Source organism: Nannobrachium achirus, assembly GCF_963921795.1.
Source record: "Nannobrachium achirus genome assembly, chromosome: 9".
NCBI classification, from domain to species: domain Eukaryota; kingdom Metazoa; phylum Chordata; class Actinopteri; order Myctophiformes; family Myctophidae; genus Nannobrachium; species Nannobrachium achirus.
In genome coordinates this window covers 57,214,803-57,240,717 of record NC_137818.1, presented here as the reverse complement: position 1 = coordinate 57,240,717, position 25,915 = coordinate 57,214,803, and the positions used below count along the sequence as shown (strand labels likewise).

At 42.7% G+C, this 25,915-nt stretch overlaps 2 protein-coding genes across 2 annotated transcripts in view; one reads left to right on the top strand and one right to left on the bottom strand.

Annotated features, from left to right (window-relative positions):
• The first annotated feature begins 4,392 nt into the window (after nt 1-4,392).
• LOC308291192 (transmembrane prolyl 4-hydroxylase-like) overlaps nt 4,393-25,915 on the top strand; it is a 38,232-nt gene continuing 16,709 nt past the window's right edge. Inside the window, exons 1-7 of the mRNA XM_080733150.1 lie at nt 4,393-4,536; nt 6,339-6,633; nt 7,100-7,271; nt 8,797-8,878; nt 21,507-21,709; nt 22,314-22,404; nt 23,896-24,058. Of these exons, the coding sequence (XP_080589276.1) occupies nt 6,353-6,633; nt 7,100-7,271; nt 8,797-8,878; nt 21,507-21,709; nt 22,314-22,404; nt 23,896-24,058 (992 nt within the window). The 5' untranslated portion in view covers nt 4,393-4,536; nt 6,339-6,352. The remainder of the gene's footprint in view (nt 4,537-6,338; nt 6,634-7,099; nt 7,272-8,796; nt 8,879-21,506; nt 21,710-22,313; nt 22,405-23,895; nt 24,059-25,915) is intronic.
• LOC308291778 (secreted frizzled-related protein 5) lies at nt 10,799-13,699 on the bottom strand (the record flags this gene model as incomplete). Its single annotated transcript, XM_080733911.1, has 4 exons — nt 13,482-13,699; nt 12,069-12,244; nt 11,811-11,897; nt 10,799-11,121 (listed from the first exon to the last, which is right to left on the bottom strand). Exons 1-4 carry the CDS (start codon nt 13,658-13,660, stop codon nt 10,799-10,801), a joined length of 765 nt encoding a protein of 254 aa, XP_080590037.1. The 5' UTR covers nt 13,661-13,699.

Here is a 25,915-nt window from a genome sequence, read left to right as displayed (position 1 = left end):
TTGTTTGACTCTGCAGATGAAACAGATAAACTATTTTCTATTTTTCTTTTTTTATATATAACATTTGGCCAATGTGTTTTTTATATATATATATATATATATAGTTTGTTATAGTTTGTTGATTACCTTTGATGGCCTTTTTGATTTGATTAGATTTTTCTTTGTTTTAAGTGTAGCCTACATGTCTTTATATTGTTACTTTACTGTTATCTGGGGAAAAAACATTTTCAGATGGGGGTCAGCAGCCAAACACTATTTGGGGGTCCTTGACACAAAAAACTGGGGAATATACAATGGGAAGTATATGTGTCGGTTGGTTCAACCAGACTGTACCAAAACTTGGTTGGTACAGTCAGTTAGAAAGTTTCTACCACAACATGGGTGCAGTGGGTGCACAGTCTTAGCCTAGCTCAGCTAGACAATCCACCCATGTTAAAACAAGGTGCATTAGTATATAGTCTGGCCAAGCCAGGCTAGCACAGTTTGTGTGTGTGTGTGTGTGTGTGTGTGTGTGTGTGTGTGTGTGTGTGTGTGTGTGTGTGTGTGTGTGTGTGTGTGTGTGTGTGTGTGTGTGTGTGTGTGTGTCTCTCTGTCTGTCTGTCTGTCTGTCTGTCTGTCTGTCTGTCTGTCTGTCTGTCTGTCTCTCTCTCTCTCTCTCTCTCTCTCTCTCTCTCTCTCTCTCTCTCTCTCTCTCTCTCTCTCTCTCTCTCTCTCTCTCACACACACACACACACACACACACACACACACACACACACACACACACACACACACACACACACACACACACACACACACTCACACACACACACACACACGCACAAATACATGCATGTATGCATGGAGAGACTGATTGCAGTTACAGACATTACAGCACTAAGCAGCAGAGTCTGCACAGACATACAATTAAATGATAGCATCAGTGTTGCTCTCTGATTCTACAAACAAAACAGGCTGTATGCACGATGCAGTCTGTCTGCAGGTATTTGTCGCCACCCTGTGGTAGGGTAGTGTAACTGCTATTAGTATTCCTGTTGGCTCTGGTCAAGCTGCAAAAGCTTTCTTTCAGGTTAATACAATCAGGAGAGAGAACTCATACCTTAGAGTAGACTATGAATGATGAACAATTAAGTGAAATTGGAAGCACTGAAACTTGAACAGCAGCAGGCACTATCAAATTGAAGCTGATAAATGTATTTTCTGTTTACTGAAGAGCTGGATAGATGGGGAAACCCCTGTTATAAAGAACCTGTCCATAGAGGTTTGTTTTAAATGTAAAGTGCAATATTTAATAAAATGTATCGTGTATTCTGCATGTTCAGGTTCCAGTACTCAATAATTGGCCATGTTATTGCATCAGTGAAAATCTCACTCACTGTGACTGTCGGCTTTCTGTCTCCCTCCTCTGCCCCCCTCTCTCTCTTTGGGTCCACTCATCCCTTCAGAAAGGGAACAGTCACTGACTGTGAATCAACACAAAGTTATTCTGAACCTTCCTGTGATGAAACATTTCCACATCCTGATGGGAGGGGCCTCTCAGAGGCGTCAATTGGGTATGGCGAGCTATGGCAGCTGCCATACCTTGGCTACAGGGGAAAATAATTAAAATGTACTGTAATCGTGCCTGTTGCTAAGGTATGGCAAGTTGGCAACATGACTGGTGTCTTGCACGCGCGCGAGACCTTAGCTTTTAATGAACTGACGCCTCTGGGGCCTCTTCCAGCCAGGATAACAATGCCCCCCCAACACATGTCACAGTCACACACAGGTCACAAGAGGTCACTGATGGAAAGATGATGATGTGATTCAATCATCTGAATGCTATGGTCTTCGCAGTCAGGGGTGTCACACCAAATTATGGGCCCTGGGTACAAGAATTCACTCACATTTTGTGCTTTAAGTATTGAAAATAGCAGATCTACAAGCTCACGGTGCGAGCTTGTAGATCTGCAATTTTTTTATCGTGAAAATAGTCTTTGAATAGGCCTATTTCAAATCCTTCTAAGGTTTTTTGAAAAATAAAATGTTTCTTTGTCAGTGGTGCTCAAACTTTTTCATGTGAAGGACCCCCAAAATGATATGTAATTGACCACAGACCCCCATCTCAAAATATTTAGTTCCAGGGACCAGTGTCCAGACAGCACTCTCCACCACCACCAGCAAAAAAACACCACGTCAAGGAATATATTTTGTCAGAATGGTGTTCCATAAGAGTAACTGACACATTTCCACATGTTTTTACCACACAAAGACAGACACACAGTCCAGCTAAATAATAGGCCGAAACAAATTAAATCAAATGTAACCCAAATAAATTGGTGAATATAATACGTAACGTACAATAAGAAATAAAGAGGGTCACCTTCATAATTAATGCGTTCACTTGTACTTTTTAATCTCCCATTTATCCCTAACAAGTCATGGAACATCTTCAGCTGTATAGCTGTATATCCAGCCTTCATCAGTGTATAAAGATGCAGTGTTGTGAATGTGTTTTTAATGAGTACTAACATCCATCATAACATCATTGCCATTGGACGTTGAGTCTTTTTAAGTGCATGTTTCTGGGGTTTTAGCACCACAGAGGTTCATTCTGGGAAGTCCAGGACCTCCTTTGTAACCTTATTAAGATGTGTTTTGAAGTTTAATATCTTAACCAAGTGCTAGACTCTAGTGGTTATCTTAAACCTCCACGTGGGAGACCCAGGTTTGAATCCCAAGCATTACATAGTATACAGATGATGACAAAGTAGTCAGCCATTCCATAGCTCCAACATTATGGAATGGTCTACCATTGTCAATAAAAAATGCTGAGTCAGTAAATGTTTTTAAAATACAGCTGAAAACTCATTTATTTAGGAAACATTTTGGTGCGTAATATTACTTATTTCCTTGTATTGTTTATTCATTTGTATTGTTTGTTTTATTCTTGTTCTATGATGTTTGTTTTATTTCATTGTATCCACTGTACAGCACCTTGTAACGACTGTTTTGAAAGGCGCTTTATAAATAAATTTACCTTACCTTACCTTACCTTTTCTTCCCCTTTAGGGGTTTGGCATTTTTGTTTTATAATGCAATGTTGGGTCATGGCTCATGGGTGGGATGGCTGACTAATTTGTCATCATCTGTATACTATGTAATGCTTGGGATTCAAACCTGGGTCTCCCACGTGGAGGTTTAAGATAACCACTAGAGTCTAGCTAGCACTTGGTTAAGATATTAAACTTCTAGTGACTATAGACCAGGGGTGCCCACACCTTTTTGACGTGAGATCTACTTTTAAAATGACTAGCTCAACATGATCTACCCATCCAAAATGTTTTAGCTGAGGGCCTGAGGGAGGCTTTGGAATAGCAGCACTGGCGTTACATTTTAGGGGGAAATAAATGGGAAATACTGGGGAAAATGTCTTCATCCCATTCTGTATGGAAGTGCTGGTGCAGTAGGTTTTGTGGTTCTTATGCTACTGACTCTTGAACAAAGTATTGCATTGGAGGTTTGCCATGAAGGGAGCTGACAGGACCTTCTTGATGTCATATTGACATATATTTTATATTTTAATTGTATATTTTTAGAGGCATGTCATGTGATCTACCTGCACACCCTTGGTGATCTACTGATCTACCTTTTGGGCACCCCTGCATAGTATAGACCAAAGGGACATTATATGGACCAGGGTGGATATTAGACTTTTGAGGCCACTCTGCTATACACTCACTTGCCTTTTGACCACCCGATCGGGTTAAGAAGGAAACAAAACGAATCAGGGACCCTTAAAAATGTGTCCACGATCCGACCCACAAACATACCCACAAATGGGTCCCAACCATAACCTAGCCTGGGCTGGCTTCCAATTTCGGGCTTTTGATCCGGTCGGGAGCGGAAGATCTCCTACGTTTTTCTGTAGTCCAAAACGGACTACACTTTGGCCGGAAACAACGACCGGAAACAGTTTTAACCCGTACTTGCGCATGCGCTAACTACATGGCTAACGACTTGCGCATGCGCTAACTGGGTTGAAACTGTTTCCGGTCGTTGTTTCCGGCCAAAGTGTAGTCCGTTTTGGACTACAGAAAAACGTAAGAGGTCTTCCTGTCTAGACCGGATCAAACGACCTGTTTAGTAAACGCAGACCAGGCTCTCTCTCGGGAGAAAGCCTGGTAGGCGAGGTTAACCATAACCCAGCGTTTTGTGAACCAGTGCACTAGGGGGCGGTGATGGCATCCTTCAGACGTGGGAGGGTCAAATTCCTCGGCTCTCGTTGGCGTCTGTTCCTCTTGTTGTTAGGCAGGCTGTCAGCTGGTTGTCAGGGGCACCCAGCAGCAGCACCCAGCCAGCACCCACCATCACATCAGCTAGCATGCCCACGCTAGCGATTAAAGCCACCTCTTAGCGTATTAACGATGACATATGTCTCTACCAAAGACAACGACAGGCTGCGACATATCTTCCCTTTCACCCCGGATCTGCCCGTCTTGCAGCCCAGAAGCATCAGGAACCACTGGGTGGTGGTTTAGTGGAGATCTGGTAGAGGTTAGTGGGGTTGTTGTGATCACCGTGGCTCTGGTAGCTCTGCTAACATCAACCATTATACAAGATACTAAGCGAAACAGGCGTTTTAGTTGGTTTATCCTGTCATGATGTGCAAAGATCAGGAACATTCTAATGCCCCCATGCTTCCCCCCCCCCCCCCCCCTTTTTTTTCTTTTTTCTGCCTTTGTATTTGATGTTATGCTTTTGAAACTGATATTATCCTAGATAAAGTACTATGTTCTATCCGTCTGTCTTTCAATGTTATATGAGATACTTAAAGTGTGGTTCGGCTTTCTAGGATCTCCTTTTAGTTGACCTTGTACCAGTGATTTGTACTGTTATGAAACTATTGCAAACACTTCTAATAAATTCTTCAATCAATCAATCAATCAATGCAGTCAGTGCATTAAACACAATTAGCTTTGCTGCATATTTATTTATTAATTATAACTTATTGCAGGCTATTTTAATATCTAACACGATCTTGGACTGATGGAAATGTAGCCCTAGAATGGCTGTGATGTTGCATACGTGTCTTAAATGTGTAATATCACAGCCATTCCAGGGCTAATGTAAAGACTAATTAAATATGTGAATGAAGCATGTCAATAGTTTTTTATTTATTAGATGTGACTGCCAGTTAACTTGTTGGATTAACACTTTTTTTGTTTGTTTGTGAGGTGACCACAGTGGAAATAAGTCCTGGTGGATATGGTTATTGTGTTTTGTCATTGATCGATTGTGCAAATCAGTTCTGTTTTACTAAGCATAGTGAAGTCATATTGATCATGTAGTGATATTGATTAATTCCAAATATTATCAAATTATCTCCCGGCACCCCTGGACTGCTGTCACAGCACCCCAGGGTGCCCTGTCACCCACTTTGAAAACCCCTGCTCTAACGATCTGCCAGGAAGCAGGCTCAGATACAGGACCAGGATTTCCACTGCCATACGAGGGCTCTCGTATGGCATAACCCTGAGGCGGTGTGAGCTTGTAGATCGGCTATTTTTGGCAAAGAGGTTTGGTGTAGAGGTAAAAGAGCAGACTAAGTACAGAGTGAGAGGTCAACTTTAGTATTAAGTAAGTATTGAACAGTTCAAGTGGTTAAATATCTGAAAACACAAATTGACATGAATCCAAAATACACTGACGATCGTGCTGTCAAACAATGAAACTATATGGAATCTCTGAAAGGTTTGTGGGGGTCCCTGCTTAATTCATCTCTCTCTCAACTAAGAGGTCCTTGGCCTGGAAACATTGAAGACCCCTTATTTAAATTAAGCTAAAACAAAACTATCTTATTTGGCAGCCATTATTAGGTGCAGTCACCTAGGGGAGGGCGATATGGTGATAATTATCATTGAGACGATACAATGTCTCCACGATATGCCTTTTTAGACTTATCGTATATATCGTGATCCAATTGATGGAGCCTTCTAAAAATCCTGTTTAATCGTTAATACAGAGATTCATTGCAGAATTAAATTTAAACCTGCATTTTGGTCTAAATCAGTAGTTCTCAAAATGTAAAATATCAAGCTCTGCACTTAACTCTGACAGTATACAAATGGACCCGCAAGGGTCCATTTGGTTTCATTTGTATACTGTCAGAGTTACATACTTGTAAAGTTCAATTTAGACCTCCCAAAAGGAACCCAGAGAGTCTAGTTTTTGTCAAGTAACTTGACAATTAACCATAAAAACCAATGTGAAAAAGAGTCATGATAAAATCGTGTATCGTGATACAGCTTGGGAAAATATTGTGATATTGTATTTTTCCATATCGCCCACCCCTACAGTCACCCCATAAGCGATGGAGGCCATGATGGGCGACAGAGACACTCAGGACGTCCCAGGAGAGGAAGAGGAGGACGATGACGAGTCCAGGGGGATGGGCGGTCCGGACCCCCCGCCGTGTCCCTACATCCCCCCGTACGGCCGCTCCAACCTGCTGCGCCCCGACGGCCGCCTCTCCATCCAGAAGACCAACGTGTGCTCGCGGGCCTACTTCGTGGTGGTCATGGTCTTCTTCCACGTGTACATCCTGAACATCATCGCCCTGCTGCTCTACGTGCACTACAACAACGTCCCGGGGTAGGGATGTGTCTTTTGAATCCTTCTAAGGTTTTTGAAAAACATATGTTTCTATGTCAGCAATCTGGCCAGCCATCGTCAAAGAAAAGGTCCTTTTCACTTAACTGGAGCTCAGTTAGTCTGTTCTTGAGAGACTACTATGTCAGTGGTGCTCAAACCTTTTCATGTGAAGGACCCCCAAAATGATATGTATTTGGCCACGGACCCCCATCTCAAAATATCTAGTTCCAGCCCAGGGACCACCCAGAAGCAAAATTTGAGTTACAAACGTTCGCTTTAAAAATACATATATTCAAAGATTTGCACACATTTTCACGACAAAAATAGCAGATCTACAAGCTCACAAATAAAATGTGAATTGATCCCAGTGCATGACGGAGGACGATATCACGATAAATGAAATCTCCACGATACGATTATCGTGAGTGTTTTAAAACGATAATATCGCTTATCGTCCCCTCCCTAGCCCGGGGGACATGATGATGGGCGGCGACGGCGGCGGAGGGGACTCGCCAGTCGGCGAGGACCCCCAGAGGACCCCCCACTCCTCCTCTGCCTCTCCCCAGTCCCCCAGAGATCTGGATATGGACCACGACTACCGCCAGAGCTTCAGCCTACCTCGCATCGAAGGAATACGGGTGAGACTTATGTGATCAATAATAATACATCAGACTTACGTATATAGCGCTTTTCAAGGTGCTTTACAAAACAGAAATTAAAAAGTAATGAACAACTTTATTAAGAGAAAAAATGTAAAGGCTAAAAGCTAAAAAAGAAATTTAGTAGGGACACAGAACATATTAAAATAGCAGAGAGGGAGAGTGGAGTTAGGTGGAGAAAGCAAGTCTAAAAAGGTGGGTTTTGAACGAGGCTACAGCAACGGTGGGGGCAAGCAGCAAGCTATATATGCTTAGATGGTTTTGATTTATATCGGGATACATTTGCGCGACCAGACGAAGCGGAAGTGGGGAGGAGGCTTCACCTCCGCTTTATCAATAATCAGAGCTTCTGTCCTCCAGACTGTATGACTGCATGGGAGGCAACAGTCTGACCACGCGAGACAACTGAAGCCCTAATTATTGTATGTAAAGCACTTTGTTCTCTCTGTGAGAAGTGCTTTATTGAAAAAAAAGTACTTACTTTACTCAACTGCTCCCAATGAGCAGGTTGGTGCCCTGCATGGTTTCCTCTGGTGTGTGAATGGGTGACTGTAATTTCAAGGATACTCTGTTTTGATATACACTACTAGGCCATGGACCCTCATAACATTCTAAAAATTCCAGATTTCTTTTTTTAATACATTCATCTAGTTGGGGGGGATGAAAAACCTCATAAAGTCATTGCAATCTTCCACAACAGCAACACATTTCTACGGAGCAAAAAAGTGTTGCCAGTGGTGGAAAAAGTACTCGAAAAATTTGATTTGAGTAAATTTACCCCCATTGATTCCGGATGGGGACCCGTTTCGAAACGGGTCCCCATCCGGAACGAATGGGGGTAAATTTATTGTTATCACATTTTGTCTTAGGAATGTGACAAAAAACAAAAAATATTATTGAACTCTAGTCTCCATGACGTGACTAATCAATAGAAAAAAAGTCATTTTGGGGGTGAACTACTCCTTTAAGTAAAAGTATGGTTTATGTATATGTTATAATATTATAATGTATATCTGCAAAGTAACCACAGTTTTAAGAAATAATTGAGTAAAAATACAATATTTGGATCCGAGATGTAATGGAGTAGGTAGGCCTAGTAAAGTACTGGAAATTTGACATACTCAAGTAAAGTACAAATACCTACAAGTGCAGTCAGTACTCAAGTAAGTAAATGTATTTTACACACAAGTTGTTGCAAAATAAATAAATAAATCATATAGACATATGCTCATGGTGTCTATAAAAAGCACCTGTTTTTGTTTATATTGATACAATTAGGTAAAAAAGAAACCTTAGAAATGTGTTAAAACAACAGGATAAACTGTACAAAACCTGAAAGGTTTGGCACGCACTAGCGTGCGTGCATGAGGAACCCAGCATGTCTTGCACCCCCTGCTAGAAGAGGCTAGAATCGCCTGTCACCCGTCTTAATAGAACGTGCCACTCACAGACCACTATAAGAACATCTCCTGACTCTGCCTGTGTGTCATCCATGCATTGACAGGTGGGCCACATCCAACGGCTGTCCCTCATACCTGGTAGAACCCACGAGATGAAGACCCTCAGTCTGAAACCTCTGCTCTTTGGTAAGAACACCCTGCTTCTGACGCACTTAGACATTTTAGTGTGTCATCATTACCTTAGCAGAGTTACTGGGAAACCTCAGATGAAGTTGCACTTGCTATATCCGTTTCAAACATCGGCCATAAAACGTCAAATCCTTTTATATCCATGGCTGTGACGTTTAAACTGTTCATCATTGGATATTATTTGGGTTTTGAAGTACATGTTTATTTTTACTCAGGCTATTTACTTAGGCTGGGTTTGGCTGCTTAAATCAGCCATCATCAACACCAATAATAATGTATACTACGGTACATGACCCTTTCTTTAACCACATGAACCCTGGAGTGAAGAGATTTGGTGTTGACCCCAGGCCAACAGGGTTTAAGTAGTTAAGTGGCTTTAGATTTAAAATGTAAAACCAGTTAAGACTCTCTAAACTGGAGATAAGCGACCGCCAGGTCGCATACACAAACTTTAGAAGGCAGTCGTAGCCAATCAGGAGGAAATATGGGAAATGGGACAGTTCCATGTTGATGACATGACTTTAGAGATACAGTGTACCGCTTTGCGTGATTTTAGGCCAAAATCGGTAGGAGCATTGTTCAAGAATGTGTTTTGCAAAAAACGGCTTGATGGTGGCGCTAGAAGAGGGGTATGTGAGAAATCTGGGGCAATGGTTGTAATTTGCCATCCAATTTGCATGATTGTAGGCCAAAATCTGTAGGAGCATTGTTCAAAAATCTGTTTTGCAAAAAACGGCTTGATGTTGGCGCTAGAAGAGGGGCACGTGAGAAATCATGGGCGGAGGTTGTGATTTGCCATCCAAGTTGCGTGGTTTTAGGCCAAAATCTGTAGGAGCAGTGTCCATACATTTGTTTTGCAAGAATCGGCCTCATGGTGGCGCTAGAAGAGGGCCATGTGAGAAATGAGTGTGTGGGGGTTGTGGTTTGGCAGCCAAGGAGTGTGTGTGCAAAGTTTGGCATGGATACGGGCAACGGTGGCAGAGATATGAGTAGGGCAAAAGTCTGACGTGACGGACAGACAGACAGACAGACAGACTTACTGACGGACAGCCAGTGGAGGTTTTGATAGTAACTGCAACCTGACAGTCGCAACAATTTACCTAATTTAGCCCTGATTACATGGAATTCTTTCTTTCGCCGTTTATGGGAGAGAACACTAGGCCAAACTCCATGCTGGAATCTTGCTGCGTAACGTAATGTTGATTGCTGGGAATTGTACAGTACATGCTCGGTAGAACATTATTTAAGACTGCATGTTCAGCATATTTATGATCTGCCAAATAGCACTTATTTTAATAGAAATGTTAACAGGGAGTGTGTTTTTGTGGAAGAAGATCAAACGAAAATCTGAAAATCTGTTTAAAATTTGTTTTGAAAAATAAGTCATGCATGGTGGATCATATTTATATGCCTAATTTACAATCTCAAAAAAGGGAATAATCCAAGACTGAAATGTGCATAAATAGTCTTTATTAGGAAGGCGACGCTTCTGTCCTTCACCGGGACAAACATCCCTATAATTATCCCTATAACTTGGAAAATATCTCAAATACCTTTCTCACTCAAACATTGAGGATTAAGACATATTTGGGATATAACTATTACATAGTAACGTCCAATATTACGTTTCCGTTGCCAAAGCAAGTGTCAAAACATAATGAAAAACAATTTAAGAATTGGAAAGTATGTACAGTTGGTGGGGGTACAGCATTGTGTTAAATAAACAGCTATGTCACATTGCATCATTATATACATGTCATATATACAGGGTATAAAGCTTTTTCAAACAAATAGCAGCAATCTTTTGCAGTCAATTTACAGGACAATTAGGTGAGGTCTGTGTAGTAAGAGGTCCACTCGATACGAGATAGTGCAGTTCCAACCTTGGCTAACCTTCATTACCCATAACTTAAGCCACTAGTTTGCGGCACAGCGATGGCGCTTCCACTTGCGAGCGGCCGCCACCAGGTTCTTGTCGCGTTTGTTCCAGCCGTACGCCTTGTTGACCACCAGGCGCTCGCCCTGCACCGTGCCCGTCACCAGGAAGGTGCCGCCCCGCGGCTGGCGGCGCGTCATGTTCCTCACGCAGGTGGCGTCCCTCTCCAGCCACAGCTCGATGCGGGCGCGGATCTGCCCGCCCAGCAGGGGGCCGTGCTTCAGGACCTCCAGCTTGGAGGCCAGGCTGAACTGGGCCACGCTCGCCGGGCTGAACTTCAGCTTCGTCAGACGCAGTTTCACCACTAGAGGGGGAGGGACAGAGTGAGAGCGGAAGGTTATTACGGATTCAAACGTGTTCAAACATCGGTAAAGAAAGGGAGTCTACTGCGGCACCTTCAGCCAAACGTAGGCACGCCCGGACCATCACGAGAGCAGGACAACACAGCATATCGTCGTTGTTGGGTGGAAACCTTGTATGTTCAAAACCGTACGTTTTGTATTTATCATTTTAAAAATGATTTAAAATAGTGAAAATGGCAGATCTACAAGGACACAACAACTCGCACCGCGATGCATTGTGTGCTTGTAGATCTTGTGTGACAGTCTTGTGCGACAGTCTTGTATGATGAAGCTGGGCTTTACTTTATGAAAAACATACAAATTTGAAACTTGGAGATACAAGGTTTCTGCCCGACAGTGTTGATATGTAGAGAAGACACTGGAGCAGCTCGGACAAATGAAGCCTCTTTCATTAAAGTCCTAAGTACAAAGAGAAGACTGACCTCAAGAGTTGAGTCTGAGCCTCGACTCTGAGGAAGATGCAGTAACATCGGAAAGTCAGCCATTACTTTTTGTACTCTGAACCTTTAGGGGGCTTCAATTGTCCTAGCTGCTCCAGTGTCTCCTCTACATATGTTGCTGTTTTATCAGAACTCTTTGGATGTTGTCTTCTCCAAAGAAAGAAGACATGGAAATATATAGCACTGCTCACCAAAGTCACTCCTGCAGAAGGTGTCCAGTATGTCTTTAGATGAGGAGGCCTCCTCCAGCTCACAGTCCAGGCAGCTCGCTTGAGGAACTGAATCACAACAAACAAAGTCATTATGGTCAGTCAGGTCGGCAGTTTACTATTAACAATTTAGGCATTTATGACAGGATGCCACATCATGCCAGGCAGTTTTCTTCCCCCAATATCTATGATTTTATTAATGGGATGAAATAGCTTTTTTTGTGTGTGTTAATCTCTCACCTCTGCGTGGTCCTGAGCTCACACTGGTGTTGGTGAGGGGCGCGATGCACAGCTGGTCGTCGGCAGGAAACTGGTCGCAGCGCAGGATGTCGGGCCATGGGTATCCATAGCAACCCATGATGGGTGCACAGCTGTCTCGCACGGACTCACACAAACTCCTGCAGGGTGCTACCAACCTGATGGTGCGGGAGGGAAATAGATGGTACAGTCAAACATTGGCCAAAATGGTCAAATAATATAAGAGGCAACGTGAGGCGTTGTGAGCTTGTAGATCTGCTATTTTCACAATATTTATCTGTGGACTGAAACCAAGTCAAACTAAATGTAATGCCTCAACTGCCCTAAAGTCCTAGTGCTTGTAAGGGTGGGGGTCCCCAGTTCAAATATGATTGTTTTGGGGTTGGATTAGATCACAAGGTACAAATCAATGGTGGGAAAGAAACTAGATCTGGTCGGATAACATTTGTCTATTTATATGTATTCTTTTCTCAACTAAAAGTGGTTTTGAATTTGTGAAAGGAAAGGAGGCGTTGTGCTTCTTTTTTCTTTTTAGGACCTGGTGGTCGGTTATGTGAAACCAGGACGTTTAGCTCAGATTTGTATAGGTTTCAGCAGGGCTTTAACTAGACTTCTCACAAAAACAGGGACATAAATATGAGCATATCTGCAGGGATATGCTCATATTTATGTCTCCTTGTTTGTCCCTGTTTTTCCCCCTTCTTGTTCCCCAGAAGAAGAATAAAACATGACTATTCCTAAAAACAGCTTGTCCTAGATTTATGAGTGAGCCCTAAAGATAGGCTTCATTTACAATTCAGAGGGAAGGTTCCTTCCTGTTGTTTTTGTCCAATGTTCTACAACGTCGATTGTTGAAATTCAGTCTTGGACCCAGTCAAGACCCAGAGACACACCCTGGCTATTATAAACATCACACTGAAAATGTATGGCTTGAGGTTCTCTGTCACCACGACTGATTTCAGTCATGTGGATTCCATAGAAGCCAGCATGTCTTCTATGGAGTCGTATTGCGCAGCGAAAGTGGCCGATCTACAAGCTCGCTCTCCCAACAATAACAGAAAACGGAAAATACACCAGCATAGAGCCCTGTGCGACTCCACTAAACCAGTGGTTCTCAAAGTGGATTTCCAGGGACTCTGTGGGTTCATTTAGGGAGATCTAAATTGACCCATACAAGTCTGTAACTCTGACAGTGTACAAATGGAACCAAATGAACCCTGGCGGGTCCATTTGGTTCCATTTGTACACTGTCAGAGTTAAGGGGAGACCTTGACATTTGAAAGTTTTTAGAAACACTGCACTAAACCACAAGGGGTTTTAAGTGGATAAAAATAAACAGAATAGAGACTGACCCGTCCAGACAGTGACTATAATCATTATAGACTAAAGACTGACCTGTCCAGACAGATGGGTGCGAACAGGGAGCAGAGGAAGATGCGGGCGTCGGGGTGACACTCCCTGGAGAGCAGGGGCAGCCAGCTGGCGCTCTGCTGCACGGCCTCCGCCGGGGACTCGTGGCCCAGCAGGTTGGGCATCCTCATGGCGTCGTAGCCGATGCCCTGGCACAGAGCCATGCGCGGCGGCACGGGCACGCAGCGCGAGGGGCTGCGGGGCTCCCACCGGGCTTCATCTCCGAGCAAGACCGCGGGTTCGACGCTGTAATGTCCCGTGGTCGTCGTCGTCGCTCCCATGATGTCGTCTTCTGCTCCCTCCTCCTCAGTCTTCGGTCTGGAAGTAGCGCCGGTGTCGTCCTCAGGCCTCTCGGTGTCTGCTGTGTCTCCGATACTCGCCGCCTTGCCCGCCCCGTCTCCACCTTCCCCAGGTCTGGCCCGACTTTCCGCGCCGACTCTTCCTCGCCTGCCCTCTGCCCCGGCCCGCGACCTCTTTCCGGCACGGGACGTGCAGCCGGGCCCGGCGAGAAGCAGCAGGAGCAGCAGGACGCACACCCAATGGTAGAAGTTCCTGGAGATAAAACCAGGACTAAGAACCAAAGCCATCCTGGGACACAGAAGCTATAGCAAAGAGAGAAAGTCCTGGTGTGTGTGTGTGTGTGGGAATGAAGGTCTGTGTGTGACGTATGGGGAGAATAGCTGTATTTATAGTGGGCCAGTGATGGCATTTGCATATGCAAGGAGCTAAGGGCAGGCCACAGGGAACAATAGAAGAAAGGAGGCGGGATACAAATGAAAGTTCTGGCTCTCGGTTGGGGGGGGGGGGGGGGGTCATCTCTTATTAATTAGCAGGGTAAATTGAGTTATGTGACTGTGTGATGGAGCTTAAGGTATTAGCAGTGTTGCCATGTCTGTTGTTTAGCAGACTTTGAGCCTGTTTATCCTGTTAAGTTGCTTGTAAATATTGGTAGTTGCGGTTTTGGGTGACTTGTTTTTAAAATGTAGTAGTTGCTTATTGCTTATTGTTTAACCCATTTAGGCCTGTGGCCTAAAAACACCCTGACCTAAGTTTTCTAAAAAAATATTTAATCAAAAATTACAAAAAATTAAATATGTTGCTATAGTGTAGTGTCACTGGTTCCCAAACACTGGGTCGGGACCCGTTTGTGGGTCCCGGACACCTTTGTAGTCTCTTAATTTTTTGTTACGTATGTTTTTTTTATTATTATTGTTTAAAAACATATTCAAAAAACATTCCCTAAAAAGATATATATGTATAAAAGAAAAATGCAATGGTTTTTCTAAGTAATTTCATTAATAAAAATCGAAGAAAGTCCATACATTAGAAAACAAATATTTAAGAAGTAGTGAAATTAGCCAATCTACAAGCTCGTTGTGTGCTTGTAGATGTCAGCTGTTTTCACTAGTTTAAATCATTTTAAAAATGACAAATACAAAACAAACGGTTTTGGACATTCAAGGTTTCCACCTGACAACAACAATATATATACAGTATTTCTCTATTCTTCCCCTCACTTTCTTTTATTCAGCCTCATGCTACTGTAAATGTCTGACGATTTTTTGGTGATAACCCATTCAGAACGGGTACACATTATTGTGTATTGTTATTTTATGCTTTAACTATTGAAAAATAGCAGATATACAAGCTCACAGCGCGGCACTGAGTGCCGCGCTGCAAGCTTGTAGATCTGCTATTTTTGAAAAATCTTGACCCGATTCTATAAGTGTCTTTTGAATCATTTTAAAAATGACAAATACAAAACAAACGGTTTTGGACATTCAAGGTTTCCACCTGACAACGACAATATATATACAGTATTTCTCTATTCTTCCCCTCACTTTCTTTTATTCAGCCTCATGCTACTGTAAATGTCTGACGATTTTTTGGTGATAACCCATTCAGAACGGGTACACATTATTGTGTATTGTTATTTTATGCTTTAACTATTGAAAAATAGCAGATATACAAGCTCACAGCGCGGCACCGAGTGCCGCGCTGCAAGCTTGTAGATCTGCTATTTTTGAAAAATCTTGACCCGATTCTATAAGTGTCTTTTGAATCGTTCTAAGGTTTTTTGAAAAACCTATGTTTCTATGTCAGCAATCTGGCCAGCCATCGTCAAAGAAAAGGTCATTTTCACTTAACTGGAGCTCAGTTAGTCTGTTCTTGAGAGACTACTATGTTAGTGGTTCTCTAACTTTTCATGTGAGGGACCCCCAAAATGATATGTATTTGGCCACGGACCCCCATCTCAACATATTTAGTTCCAGGGACCACCCAGAAGCAAAATTTGAGTTACAAACGTTCGCTTTAAAAATACATATATTCAAAGATTTGCACACATTTTCACAACTTTTTCAAAAATAGCAGATCTACAAGCTTGCAGCGCGGCACTCGGTGCCGCACTGTGAGCTTGTATATCTGCTATTTTTCACTGGTTGAAGCATTCAATAATTCTAGGCCTAATTAATCATGGCTGATGAGGGACAGACGATACCTCGCTAGAGTAAAGAGATAAAAGACGCTCTTCATTGTTTTCTTCCGATGAAGATAATCTCCCTGATAATCCTGGTTCTCTGGGAAAGTGGGACAGATGGTAAATAAATAAGGGAAGATACTAGATAGCCCACGAGTGAGTGAAAGTCAATGAAAGTGGCTCAGGTGCACATGTGTGTCTACTGTCTACCAGTGGTAGAAAATGTACTCACATTCTTAACTTAAGTAAAGGCAATCTGGCTAACCGTCGTCAAAGAAAAGGGAACGCCCTCTCTGTCTGTTCCTCTTCCTTCTGACTTGAGTCTGTTTTGAGAGATTAAAGTAAATGTACCAATACTGCAATGTAGAAATACTCTTACAAGTAAAAGTATGGAATAAAAAAACTACTTAGTAAAAGTACAAAAGTATTGGTATCAAAATGTACTTAAAGTACCAAAAGTAAAACTAGCCTATCCCATTAGGCATAATGTCCTTTTTCAAGTTTTTAAATGTATAAAAATCTTTTGAAAATAGCAGATCTGCAAGCTCACAATGCATCGCGACACATTGTGAGCTTGTAGATCGTCTGTTTTCAGATAACATATGTTTTGTAATAATCTACAAAGTAACTAAAGTGTTGAAATAATTGTAGTGAAGTAAAAGTACAATATTTGCCTCTGCGATGTAGTGGAGTAGATGTAAAAGTAGTGGAAATTGGAAATACTCAAGTAAAGTAAAAAATACCTCAAAATGTAACTTAAGTAAATGTAACTTAGTTACTTGACACTACTGGTGTCTACTACACAGTGACTGGGTGAACGTAGGACACACACCGTGTGTGTGTGTGTGTGTGTGTGTGTGTGTGTGTGTGTGTGTGTGTGTGTGTGTGTGTTGCCAATATGGCCTGATTCTTGATCCAGATAAGCAGGTCACATCCTGTCTATCTGGAGGAAGGCTTCATTCATACAGTGGTGTCCAGACTGCAGACTCAGAGTAACGAGGCGTAAACCAGACAATAGGGATTAACTTGAGTAACAGACACTAGGGAACAAACAAGGCTCCTACATACTGTACAGTCAGACGACCTGCCGTAAGCCTTTTACTGACGGAGACAGCCTTGCAACAGAGAAAGACCACCACAGCACAGACAGACCCCGCTCCCAAGGGAAGACAGACTATGAACCCACTGCACACACAATGTGGTCGAGACAGCTACTCTTCCTAACCACCTGCCCACTATACCAAGACACATACTTCCCACAGATTACACTCACCCAAAGTGAGTTTGAAAACATGACCAACAACAAAAAAAACTTCCATACCTACTATAAACCTGTGGCTTTTTTGTATATTATTTGAATCGTTTTGATAAAAAAGAAATGCTGCGACTGCAAAAGATTGCTGCTATTTGTTTCAAGAAGCTTTATACTTGTATATATAACATCAAACATATAATTTTCCAAATGTCTGTCTGAGTGAGTGTCTGTCTGTCTGTCTGAGTGAGTGTCTGACAACCGGGGGGGGGGGGGGGGGGGGGTCGGTTGTCTGGCCCTGTTACAGATTTTGTCCAAAAATCATGCAGATCGGTACACAGTAGCTCTGTAGCCATTAAACGAAACGGGTATTTCTTACATTGATGCTCCTACATATTATCATGCAAGCACCAGTCAGTTAAAGTTACTTTCCATCCCTCATATACTGTGTGCACAGTGCACATCCCATAACCCACACACTGCACATCATTTCGGAGCTCATATCTTTGAACGGGTAAGGGCTAGTGTATATAAAGACCCAATGTGACATTGATCAGCTTACATAATGCTATACCCCCTCCAACTGTATATACGTTCCCCATTTTCAAACCTTTTCATTATATGTTGACAATTGCTTTGGCAATGTAAACGTCTGTTTTCTCATGCCAATGAAGCTCCTTTGAATTGAGAGAGGAAGAGGCGAGAGGAGAGGATGGAGAGGCAGATGGGAGGAGGGAGTGAGTGAACAGATGGATGCCTTTAGTCATAGACTCATGTCATTTGTATTTTGTACCATGAAACTGAGATGGAGAACATTCCAAAGCCAAAGTGCCCAAAGGTCAAATTATAGTCATTGTGATTTGGGATAAAGAATGACCTCAAGAACAGATATACAATTAGTGTAATATCACATATGTGCCGATATCTAATTTGGCTAACCAGTATTTAAAACCCATTTAAAACCTGTTTATCAGTTACATTTTGTTTTTGTAGTTACTGCACTTTGGTGACAAGTGTGGGATTAGAACATACAGTATATCCAGTATATATATCTTTAGCATTATTAGGCTATTAGTGGTTTCCGAAACTATGGGTGGAGATTCGTGGACCCATTTTTATGGGCTGTGACTGAGCATATATCACTTTCTGTGTTTGTTTCATACACTTTCTTTAATTATTTGGTGTTGGGAGCTAGCATTAAGCTAGGCTATTTTCACTGTTTTTGTTTGGGTCCCAGGGAGACACCAAAGAAATCTATCTTTTGGGTCTCGACTTGAAAAGGTTTGGAGGGAACCTCTGTTTGTTTATATGACTCTTTTGTTTATTTAGTGGTTGAGATGGCCGCTGCGCATTTGAATGGGTGTCAATGAGACCGATACTGCTCATTAGGATCAACCACTGATCCCCCCCCCCCCCCCCTCCTCCCTGTGAGACATCCAGTGCACTGGCTAATTAACAGCACAAATGGCCCCCCAGGGGGATATGAGTGGGCCCCATTACTCTCATATCCACAATCACTTATGACTCCTGTGCATACACACCTGCTGCTCGTAGAATTAAGACATGCACGTACTGTATATCCCCAAGTTAACCGCATGAACACTAGCCTCCCTATTCTGGGGCGAAAAAGTAGCAGATCTACAATGTTGTGAAGCATGTGAGCTGTAATGAGTAAAAAAGAGGTTTGCTGTGTAGAGGGGAAAATAAGGCAGACCTGGAATAGAGCCCTGGGGCATCCCGGTCAACTACGTCATTTATATGAGTGGTTAACGATTACACTACACCACAGTAACAATGATATGCAGCCTCAAGATAGGGTGAAAAGCCGAGAGAGATAAAGCTCTTCCGTAAACGAAGATTTCTTTTTGTAGTACCAGAGAGTAGCACAGTATTAGTACACATGTAATGTGTACTTAAAGTGTGCACTCTGGCATTTCCATACTCGAATTCTGGAGTAGTTCCAAGACAGACACACACCATTAAGTGCATACATATACACAGGTCCCTGGGTGATTGGCCTATAAGTGGATTAGAGACTCAGTTAACAACAGTGCTGGTTTGATCTCTCACACTAAATGGATTATTAGACCTTTAGACAACTTACAGGAGCTTTCAGTATGGAGCCAACAACATATATTTTTATTTGAAATAAACTTTATGGCAGCAGGAAGGAGTTTTGGATGTGCCAGCCGTTTTAAAACAACTCATCTTTGAACAGATCCAGAAAGAAAACATTCTTCTTCTGGATGAGTTGTATTTGTGCAGTCATTTTCATGTGACTGTATCAGAAGACGAGTCGTTGTAAGAAATGCAAAAATCTGAAGCACATGATTCCCATGCTATTGATCAACACCATCTAATCCCATTAAGGTCATTAATGTGTTGATCTCGGCTGTAAATGAGGATAGACTAATGGCCACCTATTGCTATGCTAATACGGACCTTAGAATGCGTGGTAATCCCTTTGGCCTGGTCTTGCTCGTCTCGTGTCCTGGGAAAAAAAGTAATCACCTTAAGTCTCAGTACATTAACACCTTACAAAAATGATGAATAGCTGGTTGTCTGCCTGGTAATGTGATTTAGTTGGTTTTGGGGGTGGAAACCATATATTATCGTTGCTGTAGGGCCGAAACTTCCTCTCCATATTTTTTACTTTTTGTGTGTGTGTTTTTTTCGTACATTAACGCCCCTACTTGATCATACTACACTGTCACTCAAAAGCAGCAGATCTGCAAGCTCGGAAATTTCCTTTATTTAATCAGGGAAGCCCAATGAGCCCTTATTTAAGGATGCCCTGATCACAGCATATAAAAAGCAATACATATAATGAAAAACAATAACAAACATTTGAACCACATTACGACGTCATCAGTGGTTTTCAACCAGTGGTCCGGGGTGAGAAATCAGGGGCGGAGGTTGTGATTTGCCATCCAAGGAGTGTGTGTGCAAAGTTTGGCATCGGTAGGGCCAATGGTGGCAGAGATAAGAGTAGGGGAAAAAGTGAGATTTGGCGTGATGGACAGACGGACGGACAGACACAGACAGACAGCCGGTGGAGCTTTTCATTGTAACTTTGTAATTGCGACCTGACGGTCGCAAGTATTATCTGCATCACTTAAATTACAAAAAGTCTACACAGAGAATGTACTGTAGATAGAATACTTCTTGATTGATGTTTGCCTGTCATCTCCTATGGTACCAAGTAACATCAAAACAGCATGGAATTGTGGATACAATCTTATCCAGCGATAACAACTTATTCTTAAGTCTTGGGTCTGAGAGGCTAAATCTCATCAAATGGTGGTCTGTGGCTTAAATGCTGAATAAAATAATAGATCTGCTATTTTCACAATTTCTGCCTCTAATATTTGACAATTTGGCCAAAGTTTAATTTGTAATTTTAGATGTATTAAAAATGCCTTACATTACAGCAAAGAAGCTGATTTTAACTCATTGGAAAAAAGAGGAAGCACCTGCATTTAAACACTGGCTTAATGAAATGACTAGTACACTTCACCTTGAGAGAATACGATATTCACTTAAAGACAGACAGGCACAATTTGATAAGATCTGGCTGCCCCTTGTCCGTTACCTGAGTAGAAGGATGATGTTATTGTAAACAGACTGTTTATTCTAATGCATGTCCATTGAACAATTCATTCTGATTCTCTATTATGCGTTTCGTCACTGAGCAGTAGGGGTGGGAGGGTATGAAGGGGTTGTTTTGATGCCATATTGTATTTTATTTCTTGTTGTTTTCAGCTCTTTCCCTTTCTTTCTTTCTTATATATGCTAAAACAGAAAATTGTTAATCTTATAACTGATACATCCTGTTGTTGATAATCTGTTGGCAATAAAACTTATTTGACCAAAAAAAATGCCTTACATTGTCACTATAGAAATATGCAGGTACCCTCTATACCAGGGGTTCCCAAACTTTTTTGTCTCAGGCACCCCATAACATTTTTTTTAAATACTTTTCACTCCCAGCACCTTATATTTATAGCATATCGTTGTTGGCGGGTGGAAACCTTGTATGTCCAAAACTGTTCGTTTTGTATTCATCATCTATCCACGAGTTTCCTACGCCCCATAGTGCATTGCGCAAATGTCTGCACCGAGGTTCCGCCGCCGATTTACAAGCTCACAACGGGTTGCATCTGCGACGCGACGTGAGCTTGTATGTCTGCTGTTAAACCCGGAAGTTTGGTCCTGATAGTCTCCAGTAAACTCCCGCGGAAACTAAAAAAATGAAATCTTATTTCCTCTTCCTGTCCAGAGATCCCAGGCTTCCTGTCGGAGGAGGAGTGTCGCGTGGTGGTGCAGCTGGCTCAGCTGAAGGGTCTGACGGAGAGCCAGAGCACAGCGCCCTCCGGTGGGGAGCGGCCAGAGGAGGGCGGCCAGCCCGGCCTGTCCCTCAGCACCCAGGAGATCTTCAGCCTGCTGGACCTGGACCAGGACGGACTGCTGCAGAGGCAGGAGGTGACGCTTTGAACTTTAAGTGATTCAAAAATAAATACAAATAAATACATCTGTGACAAATTGTAACACTTCAGATAGATAGATAGATACCTTTATTATCCCAAGGGGGAAATTCAGTTGTCCAGTTGTAGCACAGCAGTATACAGTTATTTACAAAGTTACAGAGAAGTAGGAAAAAATAGAGAGTAAAAAACAAGAGCAGTACAGTACCAAAAAAGAGAAGGTGCATCAATAGAGGGGGCGAATTAAATATAAGTATATACATAAAGTGTCTTACAAAAAAGAGACCAAAGCAGTCAATGCTAGTTAGTGCAACAAGTATCTCACTATCATTGTTAAACAAGACAAATACTCAGAAACTACCAACACAACCTAATAGTGCAATGTCGAATAACAGTGCGAAAAAAACAACAGAAACAGCTCAGAGCAGAAGAAACTAGGCAGCGTGTCACCGCAAGACGCACATGAGCACTCTCCCTGGAAGGTCCTTAGAGGTCAAAGTCAGTACAGCAATAGTTCCAACCTAATAGTGCAAAGTCAGAGACTCTGTGCGCTGTGCAGTGGAATGATGTGAACTATGCTGCTGTCGTTGTGTGTCCACCAGATCATCAGTCACTCACGCTCTCGAGATGGGACTTGGCTGAGCCCAGACAACCTGAGGCAGATACTCACTAGCTTGGATGCACGTCCAGCAGGTACGTAGAGGTGTGTGTGTCTGTGTGTGTGCGTGTGCGTGTGCGTGCGATAGATAGATAGATAGATACCTTTATTATCCCAAGGGGGAAATTCAGTTGTCCAGTTGTAGCACAGCAGTATACAGTTATTTACAAAGTTACAGAGAAGTAGGAAAAGATAGATAAGAGTAAAAAACAAGAGCAGTACAGTACCAAAAAAGAGAAGGTGCATCAATAGAGGGGGCGAATTAAATATAAGTATATATACATAAAGTGTCTTACAAAAAAGAGACCAAAGCAGTCAATGCTAGTTAGTGCAACAAGTATCTCACTGTCATTGTTAAACAAGACAAATACTCAGAAACTACCAACCCAACCTAAAGTGCAATGTCGGAAAAACAGTGCGAAAAAAACAACAGAAACAGCTCAGAGCAGAAGAAACTAGGCAGCGTGTCACCGCGAGACACACATGAGCACTCTCCCTGGAAGGTCCTTAGAGGTCAAAGTCAATACAGCAATAGTTCCAACCTAATCTAGACATTCGTCGTATAACAGTATCGAAAATAATGAAAAACACGCTTTGCATCGTAACCAATAACAGTGTACAATTATTGGTTTATAAAGGGAAGAAATGGGGAAAGGGTTCGTATCATATTTAGTCTCGCGTGGTCAGACTGTTGCCTCCCACAATTTTCAAATGCTTCCATCATACAGTCTGGAGCAACGGAAGCTCTGATCACAAGTAAAACATGAAGCGGATGTGAAGCCTCCTCCCCACTTCCGCTTCATCTCTACAGTCGCGCAAATGTATCGTAATATTAAAAAAAAATAATAATTAAAGATATTTTCAAATATGTTTTTGGGAACGGAAATGCAAGCTTCCGTTACTCGGATTTACTCGGTGTAGTTCCAGACTCTATATAGCATTCGGAGATTGTGGAATAATTGTCTGGCTACCCGAGACCCTATGGCATACATGGGCAAACATGCGGCCCCCACCTTCACTTAATGCGGCCCCCAGGTTAATACCGGAATACTGATTATTATTGATTTCAGCTGTTACAATTCCAAACATGACCTGCTTTACTTCGGTCAGTCTATATTAGTAGCTTAATGACTATTATAGTAGTATTTTCTTTATATGTTCAATGTATTTGTATTCAAGTTCATAAAGCTAACATGAGTATATAATTAAATGTGTTTGAAATTACATCAAAATGTTACATTTCAGGAATCCAATTAAAAAATAACAAAAAATTATTCAGGATTCCAATTCAAAAGAAGCAAAAAAATAGCCGATCTACAAGTTCAAAACGCATCGCAGCGCGATGCGTTTTGAGCTTGTAGATCTGCTATTTTTTTGCTTCTTTTGTATGAGATACTAGAATGACAAAGTAGGACGTAGCAATATGCAATGTGGCCCTCTGGAGTGAAGGTGGAAATATAGTGGCCCTCGCCATCATCAAAGTTGCCCACCCCTGCCCTATGGTATCATGTCTCCTCTCCTGACAGGTATGCTGACCTTGGAGGAGTTCCGACACATATACGACGTCTCCCAGCATGCCGGGCAGCAGCGCGGGGGGACGCACCTGGGTCAGGTCAAGAGAAAAAGCAAACACGCCCTGTTGTACCAGGGCCCTGGATCCCACCACGTGCTGCACACTCTCAGGAACAGGTAACTAACAGCGCACATGGCCACTAACCATTAATACCTTCTAAACCAGTAGTTCTCACACTTCCTCAAGATTTTTCTAAAATGATAAAAATAGCAGATGTACAAGCTCCCAGCGTGGCACGCACGCGCTGTGAGGGTGCATGGGGTTGCATGTACCTCCATTTCACTCATTTGCTGTCCCCTCCCGCGTTTCCCAAGTTATTCCCGTACTCTGACGCCACCACGCCCGAGTTTCCAGAGTTTTGGTCCGTTTTTTTATTTTTTTAATTCTTTTTTTGAAAAAATATTTTTGGACCTCCTTCTGTCTACTATAGGCATGATCGCGAAATTGCATGTTCTGACCCCATACCAACCCCCCATACCATGGGCGTGCATGATCCGTGCACTATGAATTACGTGGAAGTCTTTGCAGACTTGTGGAATCCAGGGACTTTGGCAGCCATTTTTAAAATGCATTGAATGAGTTAAGGAACACTGCTCTAGGCTCTGGAAAAACTGCCAGCCTATGTGTCATTGGCGAAATCACCCTTTATACCGTTCAAATTTCCGATTGAAATTTGAGAAAAGAAAAGATGAGTGTTGAAATGTTTGCTGCTTTCAATCGTTTTAGCGATTTTAGCGATTTCATGCGTTGATTTCATGCGTTGATTTCATGCGTACACGTGGTAGTATGTCTTTTTAGACACAATAAGCCAGCGATTTCTTTATTACTATTTACAGTAACACTACTACTATAGCCCCCATAAGTCACGTCTTCCCATGAAGGATTGTGGTGCATGTTGGGAATGGGCTTATCGTGTCTAAAAAGACATATTTATCCACTTTTAACACTTTGACCGCCACGGAGGTCATATGACGTCACGCTTTTACACCCCCCGCGCTGCCACCGGCGTCATATGACGCCGGAATGTCTTTTTTTTAATTAACACAAGATTAGGAGCATATGTATCACTGACGCTTGGATTCAGCCGTCCTGGGCCCTGGAATGACTAAAATCACCATGGTTACCATTGTGTGGCCAATCAGCTTGTGTTACCTTGTGTTACCATGGTGATTTGGTACATGACCGTCCTCCCCAGGCCTGGGATTGCTGGATGGACGGCAACTTTGGCAAGAAGCAGCAGCCATGTGTTTGGGGGGGGGTTTAGTTTAGTGCTTTACTATACTACTGAGGACTACTTCTACAGCCGTTACATGTGATCTGAAAAGTGTTACTGGATCGTCATGGTTCATCGACCAGGCCATCAGGGACCACCGAGCCGCGGCGTCGCAGCGAAAAGAAGCAGCAGCCATGTGTTTGGGGGGGGGGGGGGGGGGGTTTAGTTTAGTGCTTTACTATACTACTGAGGACTACTTCTACAGCCGTTACATGTGATCTGAAAAGTTTTACTGGATCGTCATGGTTCATCGACCAGGCCACCAGGGACCACCGAGCCGCGGCGTCGCAGCGAAAAGAACTGCTATATAAAGTAAGTGGTTGTTGCTAGATTGATTGATTGATACATACAGTGGTGTATTGGCGTGTTTGGGGGGTCGCGACGTCGCTCCGAGAGCAAGCATGAGATGAGAGATGATTATGCTCATCTCGGATCACAACAGGTGGTCCGCGCGCGGACCACCGATCGAGCAGGGCGTTTAGCTCAGCGGCGTCAGTTCAGAAAAAGCTAAGTTATGGCAACTTGACTGGTGTCTTTCACGCGCGCGAGGCTCGCGTGCAAGACACCAGTCATGTTACATACCTTTACAACAGGCACGATTACAGTACATTTTATTATATTCCCCCTGTAGCCAAGGTATGGCAGCTGCCATAGCTTGCCATACCCAATTGACGCCTCTTTAGCTTAGCTTGGTGAGAAA